This window comes from Rhinatrema bivittatum, chromosome 4 (genome assembly GCF_901001135.1).
Source record: "Rhinatrema bivittatum chromosome 4, aRhiBiv1.1, whole genome shotgun sequence".
NCBI lineage: Eukaryota > Metazoa > Chordata > Amphibia > Gymnophiona > Rhinatrematidae > Rhinatrema > Rhinatrema bivittatum.
This window is the reverse complement of record NC_042618.1, coordinates 205,721,232-205,746,678: the sequence shown is the minus strand read 5'-3', so window position 1 is coordinate 205,746,678 and position 25,447 is coordinate 205,721,232. Positions and strand designations below refer to the sequence as shown.

General features: G+C 43.4%; 2 protein-coding genes across 3 annotated transcripts in view; one reads left to right on the top strand and one right to left on the bottom strand.

Annotated features, from left to right (window-relative positions):
* The window catches only part of LOC115090467 (semaphorin-3A-like), a 202,923-nt gene extending 193,739 nt beyond the window's left edge, over positions 1 to 9,184 (top strand). Inside the window, exons 16-17 of the mRNA XM_029599594.1 lie at positions 4,768 to 4,910; positions 6,848 to 9,184. Coding sequence (XP_029455454.1) covers positions 4,768 to 4,910; positions 6,848 to 7,303 — 599 coding nt within the window. The 3' untranslated portion in view covers positions 7,304 to 9,184. The remainder of the gene's footprint in view (positions 1 to 4,767; positions 4,911 to 6,847) is intronic.
* Positions 9,185 to 17,007: 7,823 nt separating this feature from the next.
* LOC115090465 (5-aminolevulinate synthase, nonspecific, mitochondrial-like) overlaps positions 17,008 to 25,447 on the bottom strand; it is a 39,257-nt gene continuing 30,817 nt past the window's right edge. For both annotated transcript variants that reach the window (XM_029599593.1, XM_029599592.1), the window contains exons 7-11: positions 21,764 to 21,943; positions 21,254 to 21,418; positions 20,310 to 20,578; positions 19,019 to 19,181; positions 17,008 to 17,271 (exon numbers count right to left, since the gene is read on the bottom strand). In XM_029599593.1, the coding sequence (XP_029455453.1) occupies positions 17,111 to 17,271; positions 19,019 to 19,181; positions 20,310 to 20,578; positions 21,254 to 21,418; positions 21,764 to 21,943 (938 nt within the window). In that variant the 3' untranslated portion in view covers positions 17,008 to 17,110. The remainder of the gene's footprint in view (positions 17,272 to 19,018; positions 19,182 to 20,309; positions 20,579 to 21,253; positions 21,419 to 21,763; positions 21,944 to 25,447) is intronic.

Here is a 25,447-nt window from a genome sequence, read left to right as displayed (position 1 = left end):
GTCCAAGAATGGAAGGCCACAGCGATCCACTATAAGCTGAAACGCCTAGTCCAACAACACCCATTCTCCTGGGTCGAGACTCTCCCTGCTGAGAAAGTCTGCTGTTACGTTGTCTTTTATTGCAATGTGAGAGACTGATATCATCTGTAGATGTACTTCTAATCATTCCATAAGATGACCTATTTCCTGCAACATTTGCTTGCTCTTAGTTCCTCCCTGTCAATTGATGTAGGCCAAAGTTGTTACATTGTCAGACATCACTCGGCCTTCTTGACCCTGCAGTCTGTGGCTGAACTGAAAGCATGTCAACCGTATCATCCAGGCGATTGATGTTCTAGGGGGACTCTTCGGCATTCCAACACCCTTGGGCCATCAAGCTCTTGCCAGTGAGCTCCCCAACCCTGGAGACTTGCATCTGTTGTGAGTATTAACCATTTCGGGGAGGTCAAGGAAACACCCCTTCTCAGATGAGCCTCCTGCAACCACCACTGGAGGCGAGAGCAGATTTCCATCAGCAAGTGGAGCCAAACCGAATAATCCTGAGACTGCGGGTTTCAACAAGCCAGCAGTGAGCACTGAAGAGGACGCATATGTGCCCTTGCCAATGGCACCACTTCCAGTTGCCACCATCAAACCGAGCACCTGGAAACAGGACCACACCATCGGGCATATAGTGCTCACCAACTGATGCACCTGTGATATCAAGTTCTGAATCCTAACCTCTGGCAGGAAAACCTTGTCCTGTCTCATGTTGAATCGAACAACCAGATACTCCAAGGACTAAGATGGCTGAAGATTGCTCTTGACCAGGTTCCCCACACAATTGAGTTCCTGCAACAAAGAGATCACCTTGCGGGTCACTTTGCGGCTCTCTTCCTGAAACTTGGCTCGAATCAACCAGTCGTCCAAGTACCGATGCACCAGGATCCCATCTCTTCTCAACACCACCGCTACTACCACCAAAATCTTGGAAAACTTTCTGGGAGTGGTAGCTACATCAAAAAGCAGCATCCAAAACTGATAATGGCACCCCAACACCGCAAAATGCAGAAAACATTGGTGTTCCAAACAGGAATATGAAGGTAGGCCTCAGAAAGATCCAAGAAAGTCAGAAATTACCCCAACTTCACAGCCATTATCAATGTGTAAGGTTTCCATGCGAAAATGAGTCACCCTCAAATGACGGTTGACACTTTTGAGATCTAGGATGGGACAAAAGGAGCCCTCCTCCTTCTTGGGCACCACAAAATAAATGGAATATTGCACCATACTTTCTTGAGACGTAGGCATTGCAACCACAGCCCTCAGCTTGAGGATCCTTAGAAGCGTAGATTCCACTGCCTGCTTCTTCTGTGGGGAATGGCAAGGAGATACCATGAATGCATCCCAAGGAATACTGCAAAATTCCAGTGCATATCCTTCTCGTATTATCTCCAGGGCCCAGTGATCCGATGTGGCCCTGGAGATAATACCTTTGATAAAAGAAAGAGAGGTGTCCCCCTATCTCTTGTTCCCAAAGGTGGGTCAACAAACCTTCATTGGAAAGCTCGGGAGGGTCCACCTCTCAAGTCCACTCCTCTCTTGGGCTGTCGGGGATGAAAGGATGGAGACCTACCAAAAGGCCAAGCCCTCTGAAAGGCCGATCTTCTATAGGGACGAAAGCGCTTGGAACCACAGAGACGAATCCGCATACCAGAGGGGCGCTGCAATTGCTTCTTATCCTCCGGCAACTGAGGGATCGGAGATTCGTACCATTTACTGGCCAATTTCTCCAACTTGCTCTTAAACAAGAGGGAGCCTTTAAAAGGCTTCTTTGTAAAATTAGCTTTGGAGGCTGCTTCAAGCTGACCAATTTCGCAACCATAGTTGATGCCTGGCCGCTACCACCAAAGCCTCGCCTTTGGCCGAGGTACGGACCAAATCGCAGCCCGCATCAGCTAAAATGGCAGCAGCAGGTTCTTTAACCGCTCTGGAATTCACTCCAGAATCATCAACTTCCTGAGAGGGAAGCAGACAAGGTCGTGCCACTAGGGTGCAACAAGAAGCTATCTGTAAAGTCATCGCCACTGCTTCAAAGGCTTGCTTAAGGATAGCCTCAGTCTGCCTATGATGCACATCCTTCAGGGCTGCTTGGCCCTCCAAGGGGATAGTCATCCACTTAGAGGTGGCACAGACCAGCACATCCATTTTGGGAAAACGCAAATCTCCTTCACCACTAGATCCAGGGGGTACAGGCCTTCCAATGTCTGACCCGCTTTGAAAGTTACCTCTGGGGTGCCCCATTCAAGATCAGTCAGTTCCTGAATGGTGTCCATAACAGGGCAATAACAAGAGGCTTTGAGCAAAGAAACCAAAATAGGGTTCTTCTTCGGTTCAGACATGGAACCCACACCAGGAACACCCAACATCTTTAAGGTCTGGGAAATCAGGGCCGGCAGTTCATCTCTATGAAAGAACCACAACATGGTCCGATACGGTTCCAGCCCTGGAGGAATTTCCCCATCTTCCAGGGAATCAGGATCTGCATCATCATCATCAGTGCCATCCGGATTCCTGTCGGGATTATCCACAGTGAACCGAGGCATGCTCCGGCGCTTAAAGATAGGACTGGAAGAGGGAGGGACCACTAGCTGACAATCCGACCTTACAGGTGTGGGCGAAGCTGAGGACTGTGCCTGAAGAAAGAATTGTAAACCTTTAAAAAAAACTCCACCCAAGAAAAAGCAACCGGATCCATGCCAAACCCAGAAGGAATTGGAGCGGAGCCCACTGAACTGCCATTACCTGCAGAGGAGCCAGTCAAGGAAGTTACAAGATCCGGCATAACTCTAGACAGATTCTTAACCAGACCATCAACAGGATGGGAGTATCCAGTCTTAGCAAAATCAGAGGAAGATAACTCTCCCTGAGCCTCTAAACAATGCTGACACATGTTAGAAGACCTGTCAGGCTGAAATGCCTGAATATGACAGGCAACACAGAGAGAAAGGCGCTTAGGTTTCTTGCTCGCTGGCGCCATCAGTGCCCAGGCGGCAGAGAATGTGCGTCCAGCCGGCTCACACTGAAAAAATTTCAAGTGCACAAAATTTATGCGCACAAAAATTAGGTGCCCCAAAAAGCACATTCACAAAATGGGTGCCAAAGCCTGGGCACACCACCAACACTTAAAAACTTGTGCAAGGTGCGCCCAAAACTGAGCACACAGCACGTGCACGAGGCCAACGCACTGCGCACACTGACATCATGTAGAGGTCAGTAAAACGCGCACAGAAGCGTGCAAAAATGCAGCCGAGGCCTACCATGCAGTGCGCAGGCAAAAAGCCTATCTGAGGGTTGAGCGGCCTAACCCACCCAACCCTCCAGGCTGCCCAGTTCCCCTAACCCCCACTGGAGTGGGAATGAATTTCGGAACAGTGCTCTGAGCACAGAGACCGGAGGAAGTTCTGCAACCTCTCTACACTGTCTCTGTCTTTACTATCTATCTATCTATCTATCTATCTATCTAACACTTACCCAAGTTCAACCTTACCGGCTGAGAACAGAACGGTCTCCGGCTACGGGGGGAGAGGGCATGTGCCGTAACCGCTGCGCTTAGCCACCTGAACCCACTGCCTTTAAACTGTACAATCAGCTAAGTCCACGCCGGGAAACCCAGCTACCAGACCAAGGCACAATTCTGAGGGACCACGGAAATCATCTCAGGAATTCTCAACTGGGGGAGGGGTCCATCTGGTATCACCACAGAAGAGCAGGGCTTTCCTTATTCAGTTTTAAATTCTCCTTCCAAAATCTGAAGCAATCCCCATAGGGAGATGCACGTCCACCATCTGCTGGAGGTGGAGAATACTGGCAGGCTGGTGTTACTGCATGAGTATATATACTGTGACGTCAGCTTGCTCCATCTCCATCTGCTGGCAAGGGAGCATCATAACCCACTGGTCCTGAGTCCATCTGTCTACTTACTAGGAAATATAAAATTAGACATCTATGTAAGTATATTCTTTAATAATTTTATCTCTAAAACTATACTTTTTCACTGCTTTTTTTCTGATGTGTAAATTTCAATTTAATCAATTAAAAAATATTAAATACTACTGTTAATACTACTACTATTTAACATTTCTAAAGTGCTACTAGACATATGCAACATCATACAGATGCACATAAGAGACAGTCCCTGAAGTATTTCACATCCAGAATCAGGCTAAAAGCTTTCCCTTTTGACTGAATACTGCTGGTATACCTCTAAGCAGTGTGCTGATACTGTGTTGTGCGTGTACCATTTTTGTCCATTTTAAATATGATTGTGTGGTGGAATTAAATAAGGATACCAGTCTTTTGCTGAAAGTAAGCTTCCTTAAAACTCAACAAACTCAGCTGAACTGAAACTTCAGTATCTGAAAAGAGTTTTTCGTACTTTGTTTTTATTACATTTTATTTCAGAATTTGAAACTTAGGTCAGCTCATCACATGTGTCTCAAATCATCATATCCAGAACACAGATAAGATACATTTTCTGATTTTTATACAATTCTTATGTCTTCTCCACAGATTGGCAAAAAAAAGTTTGGATTAAGCATATCACAGAAATAGTAATAACAGGGGAAAAATGTATTCAGTTGAGCCAAAATCTGTGCACGTAGATATACGAATAGCTGAAACCAAGCCAGCATGGATTCACTTTCTGCAAAAGCTTCAGTGGCTCTCCCAGTAGTTCTTGGCTTCATAGGAGACTTGTTAACATTTTTCTTGCATTGTTTGACACAGCTCTACTACAAGTGAAAGCTGAAGAAAAGGAGATTTTAGTGGCTGAGGGGAATGGGACCTACCTTGAATGCCTGCCCAAAGCCCATCATGCCTCAGTGACCTGGCTCAGAGTCATTAATGAAAGCAGCTGGGAGCTACAGAAGGTAATCTAACAGCTTTTATAAAAATTGGAAAATGAAATCCACCCTTTACCCCAAAGGTGGGAAAAGCTGGGGAAATAGTTGACACTCTATGTGCCCCATGTTGCAAAGAGAGGAGAGGTCAAATTCCATGTCTACTCGCACCCTTTACCTTGCTGGAAAAAAGGTAGCAGAAGAAAATTTCCACTCAGACTGCAAAAGGTTAATTTCTCTCTTTGCAGTTTATTCAGCCCTACAGGGAAGTGGGAGAGTTGCCTAGCAACCTAGGACATGTTAATCACTTTTTGCGTAGTGACCTGCCATATGAGTAGCTTCCTTTCCTGTCTGCTGATTCATTATGTTTAGCTGTCCCCACTGTAACACACCCATTATGTTCTTTCTTGTTTTATCATAAGCTCTGTAGTAATTTGTAGGGATGTGAATCGTTTTTTGACTATTTAAAATATCGTCCGATATTTTTTAAATCGTCAAAAATCGTTAAAGAGTGCGATACAATAGAAATTTCTCCGATTTATCGTGAAAAATCGTTAATCTGGTTTGTGTCCACTAACGGGAGTTATTTGGGGGGAGGGCGGGAAAACCGGCACACCAAAACAACCGCTAAACCCACCCCGACCTTTTAAAACTAATCCCTTACCTTCCCCCACCCTCCCAAACCCCCCCCCCAAAACGTTTTAAAATCACCTGGTGGTCCAGTGGAAGCCCCGGGACCGATTTCCCGCTCTCGGGCCGTCGGCTGCCACTAATAAAAATGGCGCCGATGACCAGATTAAAAAAACCCCACCCCGACCCTTTAAAACTGACCCCTTAGCCTCCACCCTCCCGACCCCCCCAAAAATGTTTTAAAATTACCTGGTGGTCCAGTGGGGCACCGGGAGCGATCTCCCACTCTCGGGCCGTCGGCTGCCACTAATAAAAATGGCGCCGATGGCCCTTTGCCCTTACCATGTGACAGGGTATCCGTGCCATTGGCCGGCCCCTGTCCCATGGTAGGAGCGCCGGCCATCTTTCCTGCGAGCCATGCCCGCGCAGGAAAGGCCAAAATCTTTTTCTACTACTCTCTTTCCAAATCCACCCCTCATGTGTGGAAAAAAATGCTAGAAGGGCTCAGCCAGATTCAGAGTTCCTGACTTCTCCCAGTGCCAAGGCAGGGCATCCTTCCATTGTAGCGGAGGTAATAATGAGATGAGGTAGTACCTTCTCCTAGTGCACAGGCCCCTGTCCTCAAGTCCCACGGCGAAGCAGTTAAGACCTGACTTCTTTTACATGGTAGTAACTTCTACTGCTTCCTCCCGCCGCAGCAGTGTCTGAGGCCCGGAAGTAACATTGTGGTAATGGCAGTACCTTCTTTCAATGCCCAGGCTCCTATATCCTCCCATGACAGCTGCAGCTGAGGCCTAAAGATCACACTGAGGCAAGCCAGTAACTTCTGACACAGTGGTCAGGCTCTTGCATCCTCACACGACAGCAACAGCTATACACAGTGAGATGAGGCAGTAGCTTCTCTCAGTGCACGGGCCCGTGCATCCTCCCATCGCAACAGCAGTTGAGGCCTGAAAGTCACACTGAGAATGGGTACAAACCTCTCCCATGGTGGCTGTGCGTGTGTCTTTCCACAGCAACAGCTGCTCTTAAATTACTGCACCACTACAATATTAAGTCTATAGCTGTTCAACATTTCCCTAGTACCTGCCTACTCCTGTAAGATGGAAAGTCTATTACGTTTTGTTCAGCTCTGTTTTCTCCATTTTTATTATATCTGTAAACCTGCAGGCTCTTTCTGTTTTTTTTTTCAGTTTTGGATTAAGGTAATCCTTATCTCTTGCTTTCTAGCACTGTGCCCTAACTGCAGCAAGAGACAGATGGTTCTTGATTTTTGTTAAAATGTTCTTGTAGATCTCAGAAAAGTATATTAACCTGCTGAGCTGTTTCTTTTTCAGGTTACAGCAGGAAATCAGATTCTCCTACTTGACCAAGGCTTAGTGATTCGGCAGGTCCAGCAGCATCATGCAGGAACATATTATTGTCAAACCGAAGAACATGGCTACCAGTGGACACTGCTGAAACTCCAGCTTGTGGTCATTGTAGGAGAGCAAATCCAAAATCCAAAACATGAGAAAGTTCAGAGTCACTTAAATGATCCTGTCCCACTTTCCAGCAGCAGCCGCCATCCCTGGTACAAAGACATCATGAACCTCATTTATTACCCATCCAAAATGAACTATTATTGTGAGCAGGTGTGGCAGCGCAGCCAGAAGAAGAAGAGCCACTCCCATCCAAGGGCAGGTGTTCATAAAGTGGGAGCCGACGCAGATAATACCAGCGTAACAATGGGAATCAAACGCGGGAAACATAAGCTACACGCAAAGGCCCTCCGGCTACCTCGCAGCACATGACTGCATCAGTGTCTGGGATTACCTAACTCTCAGGGTCAGACTAAGCAACATGTAGCCAGACAACTCCCTAATGTTAGGACTGGTTTCCAACTGGTATAGATGCTTTTGGGGGGGGTATAGGGTGAAAAAGAAGTGCTTACACTCATGTTTGCCCCTGCCCCACAAGACCTAGAGCTGGTGAGTTTTTGAGCTGTACTGGGTGCTTAAGCTGCTCAATCATTTGTGCTACTGCTGCCATCTGCCAATGTGCCTACAGTCAAGAGCCAGAACTTTCCTCTCCTATACTACAGAGCTCCAAGGCCAAGAAGTACTATCTGCTCTACTCAGATACCACAGCATTATTCAAGTTTGGCTCCAGCAGGCGACACCTGTTGCTGATAAAAGTTTAACACACAAAATGAGTGCCTGATGCAGGCATCTTACTAGAAAGAGAAAGGCGGCCTACTAGCACCAAATGGCACCAGTGACCCACCTTCCCCACTTCTCAATAACTCTTTAACAAAAATAATTGGGGTTTACAGTACATTTTGTTGAAACAGAATGCCAGCACACTTCACAGCTGAATACATCAAAAACACAGCCCCAAACAGGGACAGACTAGATTAGCAAAACATTTCACACACACTAACTGCATTATTAACTAGTTATTGCTGGGCAAACAGAGGCAGAGTGAAAAAGGGATTTCTTACAGCAACACCCAGTCCAACTCACAGCTTTTAACTATAGACCAGATCCCCGTCTGTCCTCTAGAAAAGCTTGGGGGAAGACACTAGCATGTAGCCTCTATGCAAATCTATTTTTCCATGTTGGTTGAAAGAAGTGTTGCTGTGTTGTGTGTTGATACCAAGGATGTGAATTCTTCTCAGTTTTACCTTGTTTTCTGAACTTAAAGTAGCTGCATTGCATTCCTGTACGGGCAGCTGTCTATTTCAGTGTGCCCACCTGATCAGCAGTATCATTAACAGATAGGCACTCAGCTATGCAAAGGTTTGTCTCTCAAAAGTGGAACAAGGAAAGATGTTTTCTTTTCATACAAAATTTACATTCCTGCTACAATATTTTAACCTATTTATATTTGTTGCATAAAAGTTCAATTGATAAATTAAAATGCTTTATTCCAGAGGTGGTTGGACAGCAGGATTCTCTCAGCCGCAGGGCATGGGGCTTGGAAAGGGCCAATGAGTTGAGATTAAACTAGAATGTAGTGGCGGAAGTAGAAAGACTCGCGCAGCATGTTTTAAAAATATTTTACTCAACTTTATGTCCACAGGAAACACTTTTTATATAAGGCAGCCCAGAGTGTGATGGGACATGATAGAAAGGCATAAAACCAAAAGGCATCACTGGTGGTGGTATAAAGATCGCTGCTATGCTAAATTATCAGCAAAATATTTTATAAGATATGGTTCTCATGGGCGCTATTTTGCAGCAAAGGGATGTTAAAGCAGCTGGAAGCAGAGCGCAGGTAGGAATCCAACCTCACCCATCTCATCAGGGAATAGTGAGATGCAAATAGATATATATATATTGTGTAAAAAAAAAAAAGTCAGTCCTTTTAATGATGAAAAAAGTAGAGCCAGTTCTTAATCGCCCATGCTTGTGTGAGATAGTGTTTTAACTGACACTATAATAGAGTGGATTGCATGTCCCTGACCAGTCAATAAGGAGAAATTACAGCTTAGCTGAATTTTCTTTCCTTGAAACTAGTCAGACCAGTCCAGACCAATGCATTATTCACCCTGACCAGCAGATAAGAGGACAATAGACTAGCGGCTGTCACTCCTATCTGCATCTGTGCTGACCTCAGCCTACCACTATTATCTGTAACAAGTTAATTGTGGACAACATAAATATTAAATTTAAAAAAAATATTTAACTGTAGCAGAATCAGAGACACAACTCTGAAAACAATTGTCGTACATAATGCCACATAAACTGACAACATAATAAGCGCACAATGAAAGATATGACTGCTAACAATTTTTTTAGTTAAATTATATCCCCACCCCCAAATGCCACCCCAGGGCCACAATACCCACAGCATAAACAAGACAGGCTGAATGGGTGACATAATCAGAGGGGGAAACCCCAGAAGAGAATGAACATAATGAAAACAAGCAAAAGTGAAAGGGAATAGAAATCCCCAGAACATATATAAATTGATCAAGGAACAGGTGAGCGCACCTGCAGAGGTAATATTAAGGGAGCCAGTGGTACCAGCGAAGAAATGGCTGCCAAACCTGGACATTAATAGACACCTTGCCCTTTCCAACAGCAGACAGATAAGATAAATTATGGAGATTCCAAAGCAGACGAAGAATCGAAGTAGAAGAGGGCACAGCCTCCCATTTTCTAAAAGCTGCCACTTCCTGCCGTGCCGCACCCAATAAATAGGTGATCATGCTCCTTTCAACATACGACCAACTATATGGGTATTGTGAAAGGAGATAGATCTTAGAATCAAACCTAATGGCCAGGGCAGTCAGTGCACATAGTAAAGAATCCATTTCCAAAAAGGAAGAACTTTTGGACAGGGCCACCAGATACGGTAAAAAAACTTGGTTAGCCCACATATTCTCTAACACTTGTCAGAGTAGGTAGGAAAAAATGTATGCATTGGGTGAAGTACCAACTATACAAAATGTTATAGTTTCTACAATTGTAGCTGAGATGGAACTCTTAGCTATAGCCATGCAACACTTCTCCCACTGCTCAAGGGACCAACAACTCCCCCAATTAGATTCCCAACCAAGCACATGTTTAAATGGTGGACTATGTTTGGGAAATAGCATAATATGCAATTTGGAAATAAGCCACTTAGTAACACGTTGTTGAAAGCATAACTCTTCAAAATCAGATAACTCTAGCAGCATGAGTTTTAAGAAATGATGAAGTGAGACAATTAGATAATTGTACATAATTGATAATATTCAGAATCTAAGAGATTAAACTGAAGCTGTAAATCAGCAAGAGTTACTATCTTAGAATCATGGAATAATTACCCGCAACACCATATCCCCTTCTGAATCCACTGGGAAAATAGAGACAAAGAATCAGACTATAAACCCCTTTATACATGCCGAAAGGTAGCAATGGAGAATAATATTGGAGACCCGTCAAATGCTTCCTACAATAGCGCCATAACTTCAATGACAACAATGAAAAGGGATTGGTATTAGTAGGATGCCTGCCTAATCCTGGCAAACCCCAAATTCTACAATATAATGAACTTTGGTGGAGAGTAGCATGCGCTATATAAATCCATTACTTATGGGCTGATTGGGCAGACCATTCATAAACAGCTTGCAAATGGGCTGTAGCAAAATATTTCATAAAGTCAGGGACAGCCAGCCCACCCCTACTTTTGGGAAGAAAAAGTACCCGTTTAGACACCCAAGTTGGTCATCCCTTCCAGATAAAATGAAAAACTTTCTTATGAATTGAGAGCAGAAAAGCATGGAGGACTTCAATAGTGAGAGACTGAAAGAAATAAAGCCATCTGGGCAGGACAGTCATTTTGATAACAGCTATGTGACCCAACCAGGAAAAATTATAGGGAGACCAAATATCCAAATCTTTAGAGGTCTTGTCTAAGAGAGGGGAGTAATTCATAAATAGTCTCTTCCAATACGGCCCCAACTGAATACCTAAATAACGAATCCCATGAGTACCTCATTTAAAACAAAAATGTTTTGTTAAGGGAATCCAATTGGGTATCATTAAGGGAGACATTCAACAATTCCGATTTACTCATATTAACCTTGAAACCAGATACCTTGCAAAATCTATGGATTTCATGAACTAATACGGGTAAAGTCAGATGTGGTTGGGCATAGTAAATAAAATATCATCCACAAATAAAGATATCTTGAATTGAACATAGCCAACTAGGATACCTTTAATATCCCCATTTTGCTTAATCATTCTCATCAGTGGTTCCATCACTAAAACAAATAATAAAGGTGACAACGGGCACCCCTGCCTGGTACCCCTACCTAACTCAAAAATATCGGAGTAAGATCCATTGACCTTTATACGCACCTTCAGGGATGAATATATAGCATATAACTAGGTCAAGAAATTGTGACCCATCCCAATCTTCCGTAATACTTTAAATATAAAGGCCCAGGCATAGATAGCTAATAGAACCAATGTATGGCCCCCGCTCTCGCATGCCAGATCAAGTTCACAATTTTATGATTATCATTGAATTTCCTTACAAATGCTCTTATTAGTCAGCAATGAATCATTTAACCTCTAGAATGGCTGACCTTTATCATTCTGTAATAACCAAAAATTCCCATAAATGGGTGCATGGTCCAACCAGGGAATTGGACCTATGCTGCACAAAGTGCACCCTTGGACCCAAAATTTATCTCCAAATGGCTCTTACTCCAGAATAGACGTGTTATGTACTCTGGAATAGAAGGTATAATCTCTCCCCGAGAGATTCAAAATCCACCAAAGATCTTGGAGGCCCCACGACTCTTGAAAACATCTATTTCTTTGTGCCTTTAGACCATCCTTATGTAAGGATGAGTTATCAACATGAGGACTGGTGAGAGACTAAAGTCTCCACCCACCAATATGTGACCCTGAATAAAATCACTTAAGTCTTGTTCAAGTCTCCCAAAAAATGCTCCTTGGGTGACATTAGGGGCATACACATTTATTAAAGTTACTAGGGTGGAGTCTATCTTAACCAGTAATGCTAATTATCTCTCCTCCCTATCTTTCCTGCTATCCAAGACTTAGACTTTTAAATCTTTAGAAAACATTATACATACACCCCCTTTTTCTTTTGCAAAGTATTGGAGGCTAAGAATATGTGTGGAAAAGATCTATTCTTCAATAATCATTCATCTTTTTAAATAAAATGTGTCTCTTGAAAAAAAACAAAACAAAACAAAAAACAAAACAAATAAAAAACAAGAGGCATGACTATGCCTAGTCTCCTCAAATAATTGCTTCTTCCGAGGGATATTTTGCCCTTTCACATTTAATGATACAATTTTAATATCAGCCATACCAAGAAAATAATCTATAAAGAAAACTATATCAGCTAACCCGCTGGACAAATTAAATAGAGCCTAGAACACATTAGGCCCTCTTTGCCCCACCCCCCAATCCAAAATAACCCCAGTGAAGAAGCAAAAAAATGTGTGATAACAAATGCATCACATCAAGCAAGAGGAATGTCATCTACGGTTATGGCATATCGATCACAAACAGTTGCTATGGAAATACAATGACCATATTAAAATCAGCAGATAAAGAAAATAAAGAGCATATTTGACACAATTTGAACTAAAACCAGGAACATGCTGGAAACAAAAGTCAGGTTCCATTTATTGGGTGAGGGATCCCTGCTAGAATTCCTCAGCAGGCGTTTGCCCCCTTTGCCAATCTGCGGCCATCGGTTCATGTCCTTACGAGGGCCATGATGAGGGTCCACACTGGCCTCCTTGATATCAATATCCTTCTGATGCAGAAAGCCTTCTGTAGTTTCTGGTGTGTGGGCAGTATAGGATTGTCCACTGATGGTAAAAGAAATGCCAAATGGGTACAACCACTTATATTGGATGTTATCAGCATGCAAAGAATCTATAATATACTTCATGTGACATTGTCATTGTAGGGTAATAGCAGAAATATCATTGAAGATCTGTAGCCTCAGACCTTACCATGAACTCACTCCTATATTTCTTGCTTTCTGCATTATTTTGTTTTTTATGAGAAAATCATACAGGCAGGCTATAATATCCCTAGGTCGATTATTTGGTGCTCTCCCCAGGGATCTATAAGCCCTATCAATCTGCACTGCTGGTACATCTGGATCAGAGGATTCAAAATATGTTTGCAGATACCTTGAACCAGCATACGATAATTAGGAGAACCTTCCTCTTCTTTAAAATCTCTAATCCTAATGTTCCTGTAGGAATGATTTTCCAAATCCTCCATGTTATCAGTAAGTTCCTCTTTCAATTGCTTTAACTGTTGAATGTGTTTGGATTGCTGCATCACATCTTCTGAGGGCTCATCCAGCTTTTGTTCAATCTCTGACACTCTCTGGCCCAGGTCATCAACATCGTGCCGCAAGTCCCCCACAGCGTCCTGAATTTCTTTAACAGCCGCGATATTGTTTAGGCTTTAAACCAGGCAGAGAATTCTGCTCTGGTAGGTCCTGCCAGGCCACTGTCCTTCTCCGCGCTGACTTCAGGCATGTCTGTCTTTCTTGAGCAGAGCACCACCAGCCACATCGAGCTTAGTTTCCTTCAGGTAAGCCACAGCCCTGGGGAAGGAGAATTCTTTTAAATCCACGGTTCTCAGATGGGTCGCCATCGATGAAAGAGCAATTTTGCCAAAAAAACAAGGCGCAAAGAATGTTGAATCATGTATGAAAGCCACTTTTAAAGTTGCACCATACAGGCCATAAGCTTCAAGCACCCATATTGAGCAGCTGATGTCACTTCCTCAGATCCATATAAATCTCATATCATACCAAAACCAGTACAATTAAATTTTTTTTTGTAAATCAAAAGGCTTCCAAACCAGAAGTAACAAAATAGAAAAGAACAGATCTGTTCATAAATGTACACTGGAAAAGAAGATCCGATTGTTCAAATAATTCTTGAGTGTAACATGTCATACGAAAATTTAAATCAGAGATTGGCAGCATATGGAGGGTTCTGGACTGATCCAAATAATTTCAAGGAAAGGAACTTATCAGGTAAGGTGTATCTCTCCTTTCTCTTCAACCATTCAGACCAGTCCAGACAGATGGGAAGTACCCAGGCTACTCTAAAATAGGGTGGGATGCTGCCAAGCTCATCCTCAGCAGCAATGAAAGCTTCCTGTTTAGCCCCCATAACCAAGCAATAATACTTGGCAAAGGAATAGAGAGAAGACCATCACCACCGTGCAGATTTCCATTGGGGAAATCAAGAACTATTGCACCCAGGACAGAGCCTGAGTTCCCATAGAATGAGCCCTAATTTGCTTGGGCAAAGAACTACCACCATCTACATACTCTGCAGTAATCACATCCTTAATCCACCACATTTGAAGCCTTCAAAGCAGCCTCCCCACGTCATTCACCAACAGGCAAAACAAAAACAGTCCATTTTCCTGAAATCATTAGTAACCTTAAGATACTGCACAAGCAAACATCGCACATCAAGGCAACAACGTTAGTGATAAGTGGTCTCATCAGTACACTTGCAAAACAAAGGCAAAGCAGAAACCACCTTCAGAAGAAAGAACAATATTATGCAAATTTTGACTACATCCTAAAAAAAAAATACTCTAAGAAGGATAAGGTCTGAAGCTCCAAGACCCTTGGTGCAGAACAAATTGCTACCAGAAAAACAGTCCTCAAGGTGAGTAACTGAATCGAGATTTCTTTAAGTGGTTCAAAACGTGGACCTACTAAGAAGGATAATACCAAATTAAGACCCTAGGAAGTAACCAAAGGCCTTACGGGGGGACTAATATGTTTTACTCTTCACAGAAAGCACGAGACAACCTGGTGAGAAGACAAAGGCTTTCCTAAAATCCACCCCCTGTATCAGGTGATAGCTGTCACCTGCACCTACAAGGAGTTCAAGGCCAAACCTCTCTCAGACCCTCCTGGAAACAATCCAGAATCCCTGGAATCAAAGTTTCCTTTCAGAACGCCAATGCTCAAAAATCCTTTAGACCTGAATGTATGCCACTGAATGTATGCTACTTACCATCACTTCCCTCTTCCAGCCACCATCACCCACTCCCTTGCAATAGACTTAATTTGCTCTGGCATTTCAGGGTGCTTCTAAGCAGTAGCCTGCTCCCTTATAAGGCAAATTGGGCTAGGAGTATAAAAATGTAATACTTTACTCAGACATCATTTTGTTCCTAGAATTATTGTGCTTCCTTACTTTGCTATACATTTTACAAAGCTTACCTTGGGGAAAAAAAAATGTTTCACGTTCTCAGTTTTGATACACTTAACAGGATGAAGGGCTGATGCTGGAGTGGACTACTCCTCCAAAATAACTGTAGGGAAAGGCCATTCATTTGTTAAACTAGGCACAATGGAATACAAGTAGCATCAGCCGGGTTGTGGCCTCTCTCTCAAATGTATCTAAGCCATTTGAGCTCTTATGTCATGGCAGGCTCCTTTCAATGACAGGAGGTAACAAGTTTGGCAGAATCTGTCCCACTGTTTTAAACTGACTTCTTGTTACAGACTCTCATACTTACAAGTCCTGCTTCTTTAAGTCACTTTTCTGATTGTCAATTTCCATTAAAATCTTTCATCTCATCTGAATTCAAATATGCTTTATACTTCAATGCTACTAACTATATTTCTGTAGTGCTATCCAGGCTGCCATGCAGGCACCTAACAGGCCGATACAGTAAAAGTCGCGGGAGACACGCGCACAGGCCAAAAAAGAGGCTCTTTTTTGGCAATCGCAGCGGCTGTCAGCGAGTTTGACAGCAGACGCTCAATTTTGCTGGTGTCTGTTCTCAAACCCGCTGACAGCCACGGGTTCAGAAACCGGACGCCGGCAAAATTGAGAGTCCGGTTTTCAACCCGCGAGCTGATTTTAAAAGTATCTTTTTTTAAATTTTTAATTATTTTTTACTTTTGGGACCTCCGACTTAATATTGCTATGAAATGTATTTCCTCTGCAATACCCTATCCCAGTTCTCTTTGTTTAACCCCATTTCGTTGGATCCAAGTTTTGTTCTCCCCTGTTTAATGTAATGCATACTTTTGCAATGTTTTTGTTATAATGTAAACCGAGGTGATTTGTAACTTGTTACATGAATATCAGTATATAAAAGTGCCAAATAAATAAATAAATGATATTAAGTCGGAGGGTGTACAGAAAAGCAGTTTTTACTGCTTTTCTGTGCACTTTCCCTGTGCCGGCAGAAATTAACGCCTACCTTTGGGTAGGCGCTAATTTCTGAGAGTAAAATGTGCGGCTTGGCTGCACATTTTACTTACTGAATCGTGCTGGAATAACTAATAGGGCCATCAACATGCATTTGCATGTTGCGGGTGCTATTAGTTTCGGGGGGGTTGGCCACGCGTTTTCGACTCGCTATTACCCCCTTACTGAATAAGGGGTAAAGCTAGCGCGTCCAAACGCGGGTTAACTGTGCTCCACCGGATACAGGCCAATACAGTACAGTGCGCTCCAGTGCGCACTGTACTGTATTGGCCTGAATGGCAGAAAAAGACCAAATGCTCCATCCAGTCTGCCCAGCAAGATTCCCTAGGTAGCAACTGCCACTCCTTGCAGGCTAGTCCCATGTTTCTTTTAAGGGTAATAACTTCTGCTCCATGCAGTTATCCCAAGCTTTATGATATCCTATAAAAATTTTCTGCTGGCAGCATATTTTATGGGTGAGGACTGCTGCTTAACACACATTGCTTATGGACTGTGCCCTAGCAGCAGTCCTGTGCTTTTTCCCTTATGCCTGCATATCAATACGCCAGGCCTTAGAAGTCGGGGGTCCTCCTGGTTATTGCCTGAAACCAATTCCCCTTTTGCCCCTCCCTACCTCTAGGATTCATGGCCTGGCTGCATTTTTATGTTACCTGATGAAGCTTCCAACACGAGAAGAACCTGAAAAAGTATTTGATCAATCACCTACAGCAACCTCCAGTCTTTCATGGAAGATCACCAATATTAACCATACACAGTCTTGAATACAAAGCAAAAACCAATGTGTGTTAAAAGTTTAATTTTAACTCATACATCTGACTAATTTCTCCATGAGATACACTTATTCTAAAAGCTTGAGAGGGTACCGTCAAGCACTGGCTGTCACCACTTTGCTCAGGCCCCTGAAGTAGGCTTTCTCTCTCTCGCTCATCACTTCAAAGTGCAGAGGCCTGTGACAGAAGTTACATTCAGCCGACGAGTGTGGCTTTAGCTCCAAGCCCACATGCCGCCAGGTAGCCAATAACTTTTCTGTAAAGACAGGCAAAAGACGACATAAAACACAAAATACTGCTGGCTGCTGAAGAGACCTGAGCTTAAAGCAGACAGGTGTGGAGAAAAGGAGACCTTCAGAGTGGCCATCTAGTGTTGTTCAGTCACTTCCCCCCTAGGTCATGCAAATCTTGAAACATTACATGTTATGTTCAGTTGCTTTTCACCCAAGCAATTTCTATTAAAGCTATGGGACCTCCAAAGTGTAAGGAAGAAAAGAAAAAATAGCCTAAAATAGAGATGTTTCTCTCTAAATTAAGCACATTTTTCATCTCTCTGAATGCACTCACAGCTTTTTGAGTTAAAGAGAGAGGTGTCACTGGGTAATTTGGCTTTGTAAGGGATGCTGTTTACTTGACTTTTACTGTACTTACTTTCCAAGAGAAATTCCTAAAACCTACAGCACTAATGTTCAAAAGATCATCTAGTCTGTGGCCTGCTTCCATGGCTTCCCCATTTCCCCCCCAAGACATCCAATTGTATGTATACATGTATCTGGAATAAAAGGTGTGGCCCTTATTTCAGAAAAACCCTCTTTTTAAAACTCTTTCTTTTGTCCACTCTTCAGCTATTTGTACTGGAATGCCTCAAGTTGTATTTATTTTTGTGAGATTGGCTCTCTGGCTCATTTCAGAAAAACAAAACCCCTTTTAAAAACATGACAATGTCCTATTCATAAAACATTTAGGGGTCAAAACCCTCCATCTTTCACCCATCACTCCACCCCCATTTCCCCTGGCCTCTCCCGCCCCTCTACGGCGCTTTCTTTTGCCCCAGCTCTGTCCACTGCAAGCCCTCCAATATCACTGCTTCCCAACCTGCTGCAATGAAAAGTTTGCTTGCCCTTCTAGTCCAGCGGCAACACCCGCTGTCCCCTCTCCTCTCTATGCATGGCCCAAGAAGAGAAGCCAAGCTCTTAGGCCTTATTGGTTGCACTCTGCTCACAGGGAGAGTAGGTGTAGCACAGCTTGAAAAAATGCAGTCCTGCATGGCAGAGAAGAAACACTTGCTCCTATGTCCCCATCTTAAACAAACTGTGCGGCATGCAGGGAAGAGTCACAGAAATTCCACCACCTACAACGAAAGGTGCTGTCATATCAATATAGTAATATGAACTGATACTCCATGCACACTGCCTGATCAGCCTTCTGGTTTATGTACATCTAGCAAACACTGATATAGCAATCGTTACATACGTTTCAATTTCATGTATCTCTCCCACTTCATAAATGATTTGGGGAAATTGTGCTTTATAAAAAAAATAAACCACTTAAACTACCAGGGATATTATGAATATTTGCTGCCCAGAGAGAACACATGTGTTTTCTTGTGAAATACAATATTTGTGAACGTTAGTCTTAGGTAGGTTAGACGTGATCTAGATAACTAGCATTCCTCTCTATCATAAATTTGAAGACTATACAGAATAGATTCTACAACTGATCCACAGCACTCCCAGCCTCGGTCGTCCCCCTCCAGCACTGCCACTGATCCATCAGGCCAGCCACTCTTGTTATCTTTAAAGCCAGTCGCACATTCTAAGAAAACCCTGCTGTTCTAGCACAGGATTAACAAGAGCAGCACCATGCTGATTAGGGCACATCTGGTCTCCTTCCATGCACACTTTTCAGCCACTGGCTTCGTGCCTGACAGAACACAATGCGTGTAACTCATGGGCCGTTATCCCGCAGTGTAGCAGGCTCAGACCAGGATCAGCTGCACTCACCAAGGAAGTAGCTCATTAGCTGCGGGGTGTGGTGCGGAGTGGGAGCGATACGCAGGAGCTCCTCCCCTCGGGGGACCGTGGGGTAGTTGATTGCTTGTACATAGATGTTATGCTTGCTCATCAGTTCATTGCAGATCTCAGTATTTTTAGCTGCATCTGCAACCTACAAGAATAAAAAACCTAAGTGTAGAAATAGCTATGAATCGTGTATACACGCGAGTAACCAGACATTGGCTTCTCAGACATCATTCTGCAAAACCTGCTGCTATGTACAAACTGAAAACTTGTCACCATTAGGTTGCAGGTCCAAATCCAGCCCAGGTGAACAACGCCTGAAAGACCAGTGGCCTTGTGGCAACTCCCAGTGAACACATCTTCATAATTAAAAACACCACCATTATTAAGGATACCTTAAATTGAAATCTTTGCAGAAAGACAAGCAGTGAATTGGCTAAGCAAAGCAGTTGGGGCGCAATCCCTTCAGGACAAGCTCTTTTCTGCTCAGATGCGACAATAAGAAAGGTTTCATTGTAGCAATGAGCAGTGGAAGAGCCAACATACAGAAAAGTGAAGCACCAGGATTGGACAGACCAGCAGCTACCAAGGTAAGGAACAAGCAGGGCAACAAACAACTAGAAGAGCAAATACGAAACTAAGTAACACCTATATGGGTATTTCAGGACAAAAGCAGCCGCCCTAAGAAGAGTGGCTTTGTAAAAATGCGACCTCCTGGTTGCCTGCATCAGGCTATTCTGCAACTCATAGCTCATATTTGCTTATGGCATTGCTTAAATATGGACTTTTGAAAAAATCTTTCCATATTATATCACTGTGAATTATATGGGAAAGCAGTTGGTTGTTTTTTTTTTTTCCCAGAAAACGAATCCACATTGCACTGCAGTGGCTTATTGTTAAAGAGCTACTTTAAAGTTACAGCCTCAGTAAGTTTGGCATGGATCTCTTACCCAGAAATGTTTTAGGAAACTTGAAAACTATCACACAGTAACTCTTTACTGAGAGAAGTGACTGGAAGATTGTTCCAGGAAGACACAGATGATGTCCAGTGATGTTAGCTCCTAAAACACATACCCTCTCTCAGGATATGATTGCTGCCCAGTAACATACTTTTGACGTAAGCCTTCTACAACATACATATGACTGAACCTCCCACCAGTCTTATTTTACTCCCTAGAGATCTACACCAAGGCTGAAATACTTTCAGATATAAACGTCCATGAAGTGCTATTCCAGCTGGAAGGGTATGAGTGGGATAGCAAGGACAGATCATTACCCTGATTGGAATGATATGACTGGGGCAGTGCACCACAGGAAGCCCAGCATCCATCAGCATCTGCCTCAGGAGTTTGACATTGCGCTGGTGCTGACGTCGCAGAGTCTGGCCCTCCCCGCTCTTCAGGACCCTGATGGATTCCAGTGCACCGCTTAACAGCATAGGAGGTAGGGAGGTGGTGAAAATGAAGCCAGCAGCGTAGGAACGAACAGTGTCTATCAAAGAGCTGGTGCTTGCCACGTAGCCTCCAACACAACCAAAAGCTTTGCCTGGGAATCCAAAGAGAAAACCATAAACACACGTTTTTAATCTTGGTGGCGGATTACTGGAGAAAATGATTTAGGATAAACATCCATAAAATTATCTTGAGGAAAGCTAGCATTCATGACACAAACACAGACATGTAAGTAAGATCCCAAGGCATTACAGCATGATCCTGGGTTTAGACAATCTGTGTGCTCTCTGTGCTCACCGGAAGCGGTACTAAGGCCAAGCTCATGGGGATGGAGGGAGGTAACGTGCCATCTGCGACACCTGCCAGCATCAAAGCAAGGAGGAGGGGCATGCCATTTTTTTTAACCTGCCAGTATTAGGGGAGAGAGGTGTGGCTTGCAGTCTTTGACACCTGTCTGCATAGTTGTGGGTGGGGATCGCCATGTGTGATGCCTACCATCAATGGGGAGTGGGGGGAAGGGGCATGCATTCTACAACACCTGCTGGTGTGTGGCAGAAGAAGACACTAAAGATATACCTTAATCTAGCAGACTCAAACATTGTATTTGCATTTTTTAAAAAAATGATTAGAACATATCTGGTAGATAACTGGCTAAGATAAATGTTTACTGTTTAAACAGGTTTACCATCAAGAGCACAGTGGGCTATGTTCACTCAACCTACTTGCTATAGGTTGCTAACAGATAAGAAGGATACAAGCATGCGTATACCCAGTGTTCCAGAAATGACGTCCATTTTAGGCATGACACCATCACGATCTCCTATCCCACCCCCTCGGCTCCCGTACAGTCCTACGGCGTGCACTTCATCCACAAAGGTGATGGCGCCATACTTGTGGGCCACGTCACACATTTCTTCCAATGGACACACAGCACCTGTGACAAAATACAGCCAAGCAACACCTTCTGACTCCAGACACAAGAATCCCACATCACAAAACTCTTTCCAAACAAAGATGACCTGCTAGCAATATACAACTGCATAATGCAGAATTAATGGGTGGCCACATTCATTGCACAGCAGAGTTTATACAAGAAACTCAAACAAAAATACATTGGCTAAAAGAAAAAATTAGGATATTTACAAAAAAGATTAGCAAAACCCTGAAAACCAGCTGGAAATATTGCTGAGATCATCAGTCAACTCTCCAGCATCAGTTACAGAAAAAAGTATTCCTCCATTTATCTGAAAAAGTTGGGTGTCCTTTGCCTGGGGCCTACCATCCATGGAGTGGACCGTCTCAAAGGCTACAATCTTTGGGACACATGGATCAGAATTCTTCAGGAGTTCCTGGAGATGGCCGACGTCATTATGCCGGAAGATATACTTGGGGACTCTGCTGTTGCGAATACCCTGGATCATGGAAGCGTGGTTTCCAGAATCTGAATAAATTTCACAACCTACATGGGAGAAAAGAACCAAAGAAAAGAGGGAATAAACATCATGATTCCAGCACAGGATCGATGGACAAAAGCTCTGTGGTGCCTATATCAAACTGTGTATCTAGGACACAAACACTGTAGAGAAAGGGTGCAGCCTCATTAAGTATATACATATATACACACATACATATAGATAGATAGAAATATGTTTGTGTGTGTATGACTCAGGAGTAGCATCATAATATATTTGGGGGCAATACTCAGTGAATGGCCGGCTTTCTCAGTTAGCCAGATGGCATGGCTGGGGATGGTGGAGAGGATAGACTGTGTGTATGTGGGGGAAAAAAAAAAAAAAAAAAAATCAGCTTCTTTAGTCTCCCTTCCCCTGCCCCATTATCATCCTCTCCACCACTCCCAGCCATGCTAGCGGGAACAGAGCAGCACTACTTAACCTGCCTCCTCCTGTAGTCTCATGGGATTCCACTGCCTCATGTGGTTCAGACTTCAAACTAAGCTGGCAAAGGAGGCAACAGCCACACTAACAAGTGCTGCACTCCTGCTTATGAGAGAAGGCAGCGGATCAAACTGTGGAACCCTCAATTTGCCCCTCCCTAGGGCTGACTCATCTGCTTCAGCAGTACTCACAGCTCATGATAGAGGAAAAGTCCAGCACTGGGCAGAAAGCCATGATATTAGTGGTCAAGAAACGCACATCATACAAAACCACGAGTGCTGTCCTAGACCACAGAGCATTGACCCTGCTCTATAGACAACGCCCAGTTTCCTGCAGCAACTGATAGATACATTCTGAGGCTAGGGACAGAAAATTCTGTCATACAGTTACATAAACCTGCATAAAAAGACTACATGCAAATCCAAAATCTTTTATGGAAAATCTATCATCAAGTTGTAAAAATGTTCCTTTAAAACAAAAACATTTTTCTGTTTTCCATTTCATTTCGTTTTCATTTTCTAGAAAGGGTAGTAAAGTGGAAGAGTAGCCTAGTGGTCAGAGCAGCAGGCTATAAACCAGGGTTCAAATCCCACCACAGCTCCTAATGGTACAAATCTACATTGTAAACCCTCTGGGGATAGGGAAATACCTACAGTACCTGAATATAATCTACTCTGAGGTGCTGAAAAGTGAAATATGAATCTGGAAAAAAAATAAAAAAGTATCTGGAATTCAGCAGGCTGCAGAATCCGAGGTAGCATGGCTTTACAAGTGAGACAGTATCAAACATGATCAATTTCTTCGATCAGGTGATGAGAATTAGATCATGTGCTGGATGCAATTTACTTAGATTTTGGCAAAGATTTCCATGCTGTCTGGCACAGGAGGCTCAAACTGCGCAGCCTGGTGGTGCATCCCAAACTGGCAGAGTGACAGAGGGTAAGGGTGAATAAAATTCACTCCGAGAAAGGCGATAAGCGGAGCATCGCAGGGATTTGTCCTGGATCCAGTTCTGCTCAGATGCAGGTAGGGCTGTCGGAAGAGGAGGGCGAGACAAGGGCTGCTCTGTCACAGAACTCAGCTTCTGTGCTGCTGTGTCATTAGAAAGAGGCTGCGGCAGGCTATGTCACCAGAAGGGTTCTTCCTCCCTCCATCCCCTCCCTGGCCCTCGTCAGCAACGATACTGGAGCAGGAGAACCCCTCCAAGTTGCAGCACTGCAGAGGGAGGTCTCCCCACCCCCTAAGGTGACAGTCCTAACTGCAGGTGGATTAGAAGGGAAAAAGCCCATCTCTTTTTGCAGATGACACTAAATTCTGCAATACAGTGGATACCCCTTTAGGAACAAACAGAATGAAAAGTGACCTAACAACTTGAGGTGTGGGCAAATGCAGTTAAGATTCAATGCAAAAAAAAATAAAAATTAATAAAAATGCAAAATCATATTTTGGATGCAGAAATTCAAGGGCATGGTAACACAATAAGGGGCAAAGAGGGTAGTGAGATACGGCTTACCTGAACCTTGGGGTGATCACAGTTAAATATATGATGGCAAAGACTCAAAATGGTCCATCAGGTTTGCTCAGCAAGTTGTTTAGGGGCAGGTTACTGATATGCAGAGATCTTACACCTAAAGATAACAAAGGTTGCCCCTTTTCTTCATTTCCATCCTCTAGCCACTAGGGATCCTCTGGTGTAGATATTCAAAGCTGGCCATGAAGTAACTTAGCCGGTTAGAACTTAACACTGAATACATTGGGCTAACTTTGGAGGAATAGTTAGTGGTGCAGTCACACTACTGAATATAGCCAGTTATCTTAAAGCACTCTTAGGCATGACCAGAGTTAAGTTATCATGCTAACTCTGAACATTGGATTTAGCCAGATAACTTACCTCTGCCTCAGAATGCCCTGATGTTATCCAGCTAAATTTTAGACTCCTAAGTTTTCTATATAGATTTCCAACCCTTTGCTAACAACCATACTTGCACTCTCTAGAAAGGATGGCGCATTCATTTCTAAGAGATAACAATACCTTTTTCATATACATTTTTCTTACCACCAAGCAGGTTTACCATACACTGAAGGGGAATCTGCATTAATAAGAAATAGGTCAGATAAGAACTAAAGTGCCTTGCTGAGTCCGACCATGGTCCGTCGAGCCCAGCATTCTGTCTCCGACAGTGGCCAGTCCGGGTCACAGGCAAGCACAAGATCCTTGGATGTGAAGAAGTGAGAGGAAAGCCAAGGATCAGCTGGGGTCTATGACATTGCACTGGGAATGACGCTGGGCACAGCAGATGGGCCTCCTGTTCCTCATCTGCAGCACATTAGATTTCTTTCAAACCTTTGTCTTTTGGATTTTTTTTTTTTTTGTATCATCGTTCTAAATTTCACAATAAGATATACAAGTAAACTTGCTCCACAAAGAAAACTATCACCACCATTTGTATCAAGGAAAATCATTCCATACAGGCAGTATAATTAGAACAGCAAATAATTTTTGGCTTATAAAGCTCCTTAACAGAAGAAAAATAGCCATGGCATGAATCAAAGGCATGAAAACAGTTCCTCGATGTGTATACTGAACTTGGTTGTTTTCATGTCTTCATGTTTTTAGCAGTAAAAAAAAAAAAAGTAAATAAAACTGAACACATTTTGAGCATACATACAACAAAAGCTTCACAACATACATACTCTCAGGCAGAAAAAGTTTCATGCCTGCAATTAAGGTGCACTGGATAGTAAATGGTTTTTGGCACACTTCAAAAAAGGCCTCTAAATATACTCGAAGGGCATTAAATTATTTTTAACTAGAGCAGATAAGCATTCGCCACACCTCTGCATAGAACGTTGGTATGTGCAACACGTCAGCTCTGCACGCGTGCATACGTGCACAACCTACTAAGCGCAGAATACAGGTAAAGCCAGGGTGCATGAGCTGTGTGCCTCGCCGTGTCCTGCCTAGGCGCCTGAAATCTGTGCGCATAAAATTTTAAGCCTGAGCCAATAGGACACTATTCAAGTGTCCTGCAAAAATTCCAGAATTAAAGGTTTGACCCTTACCTTCT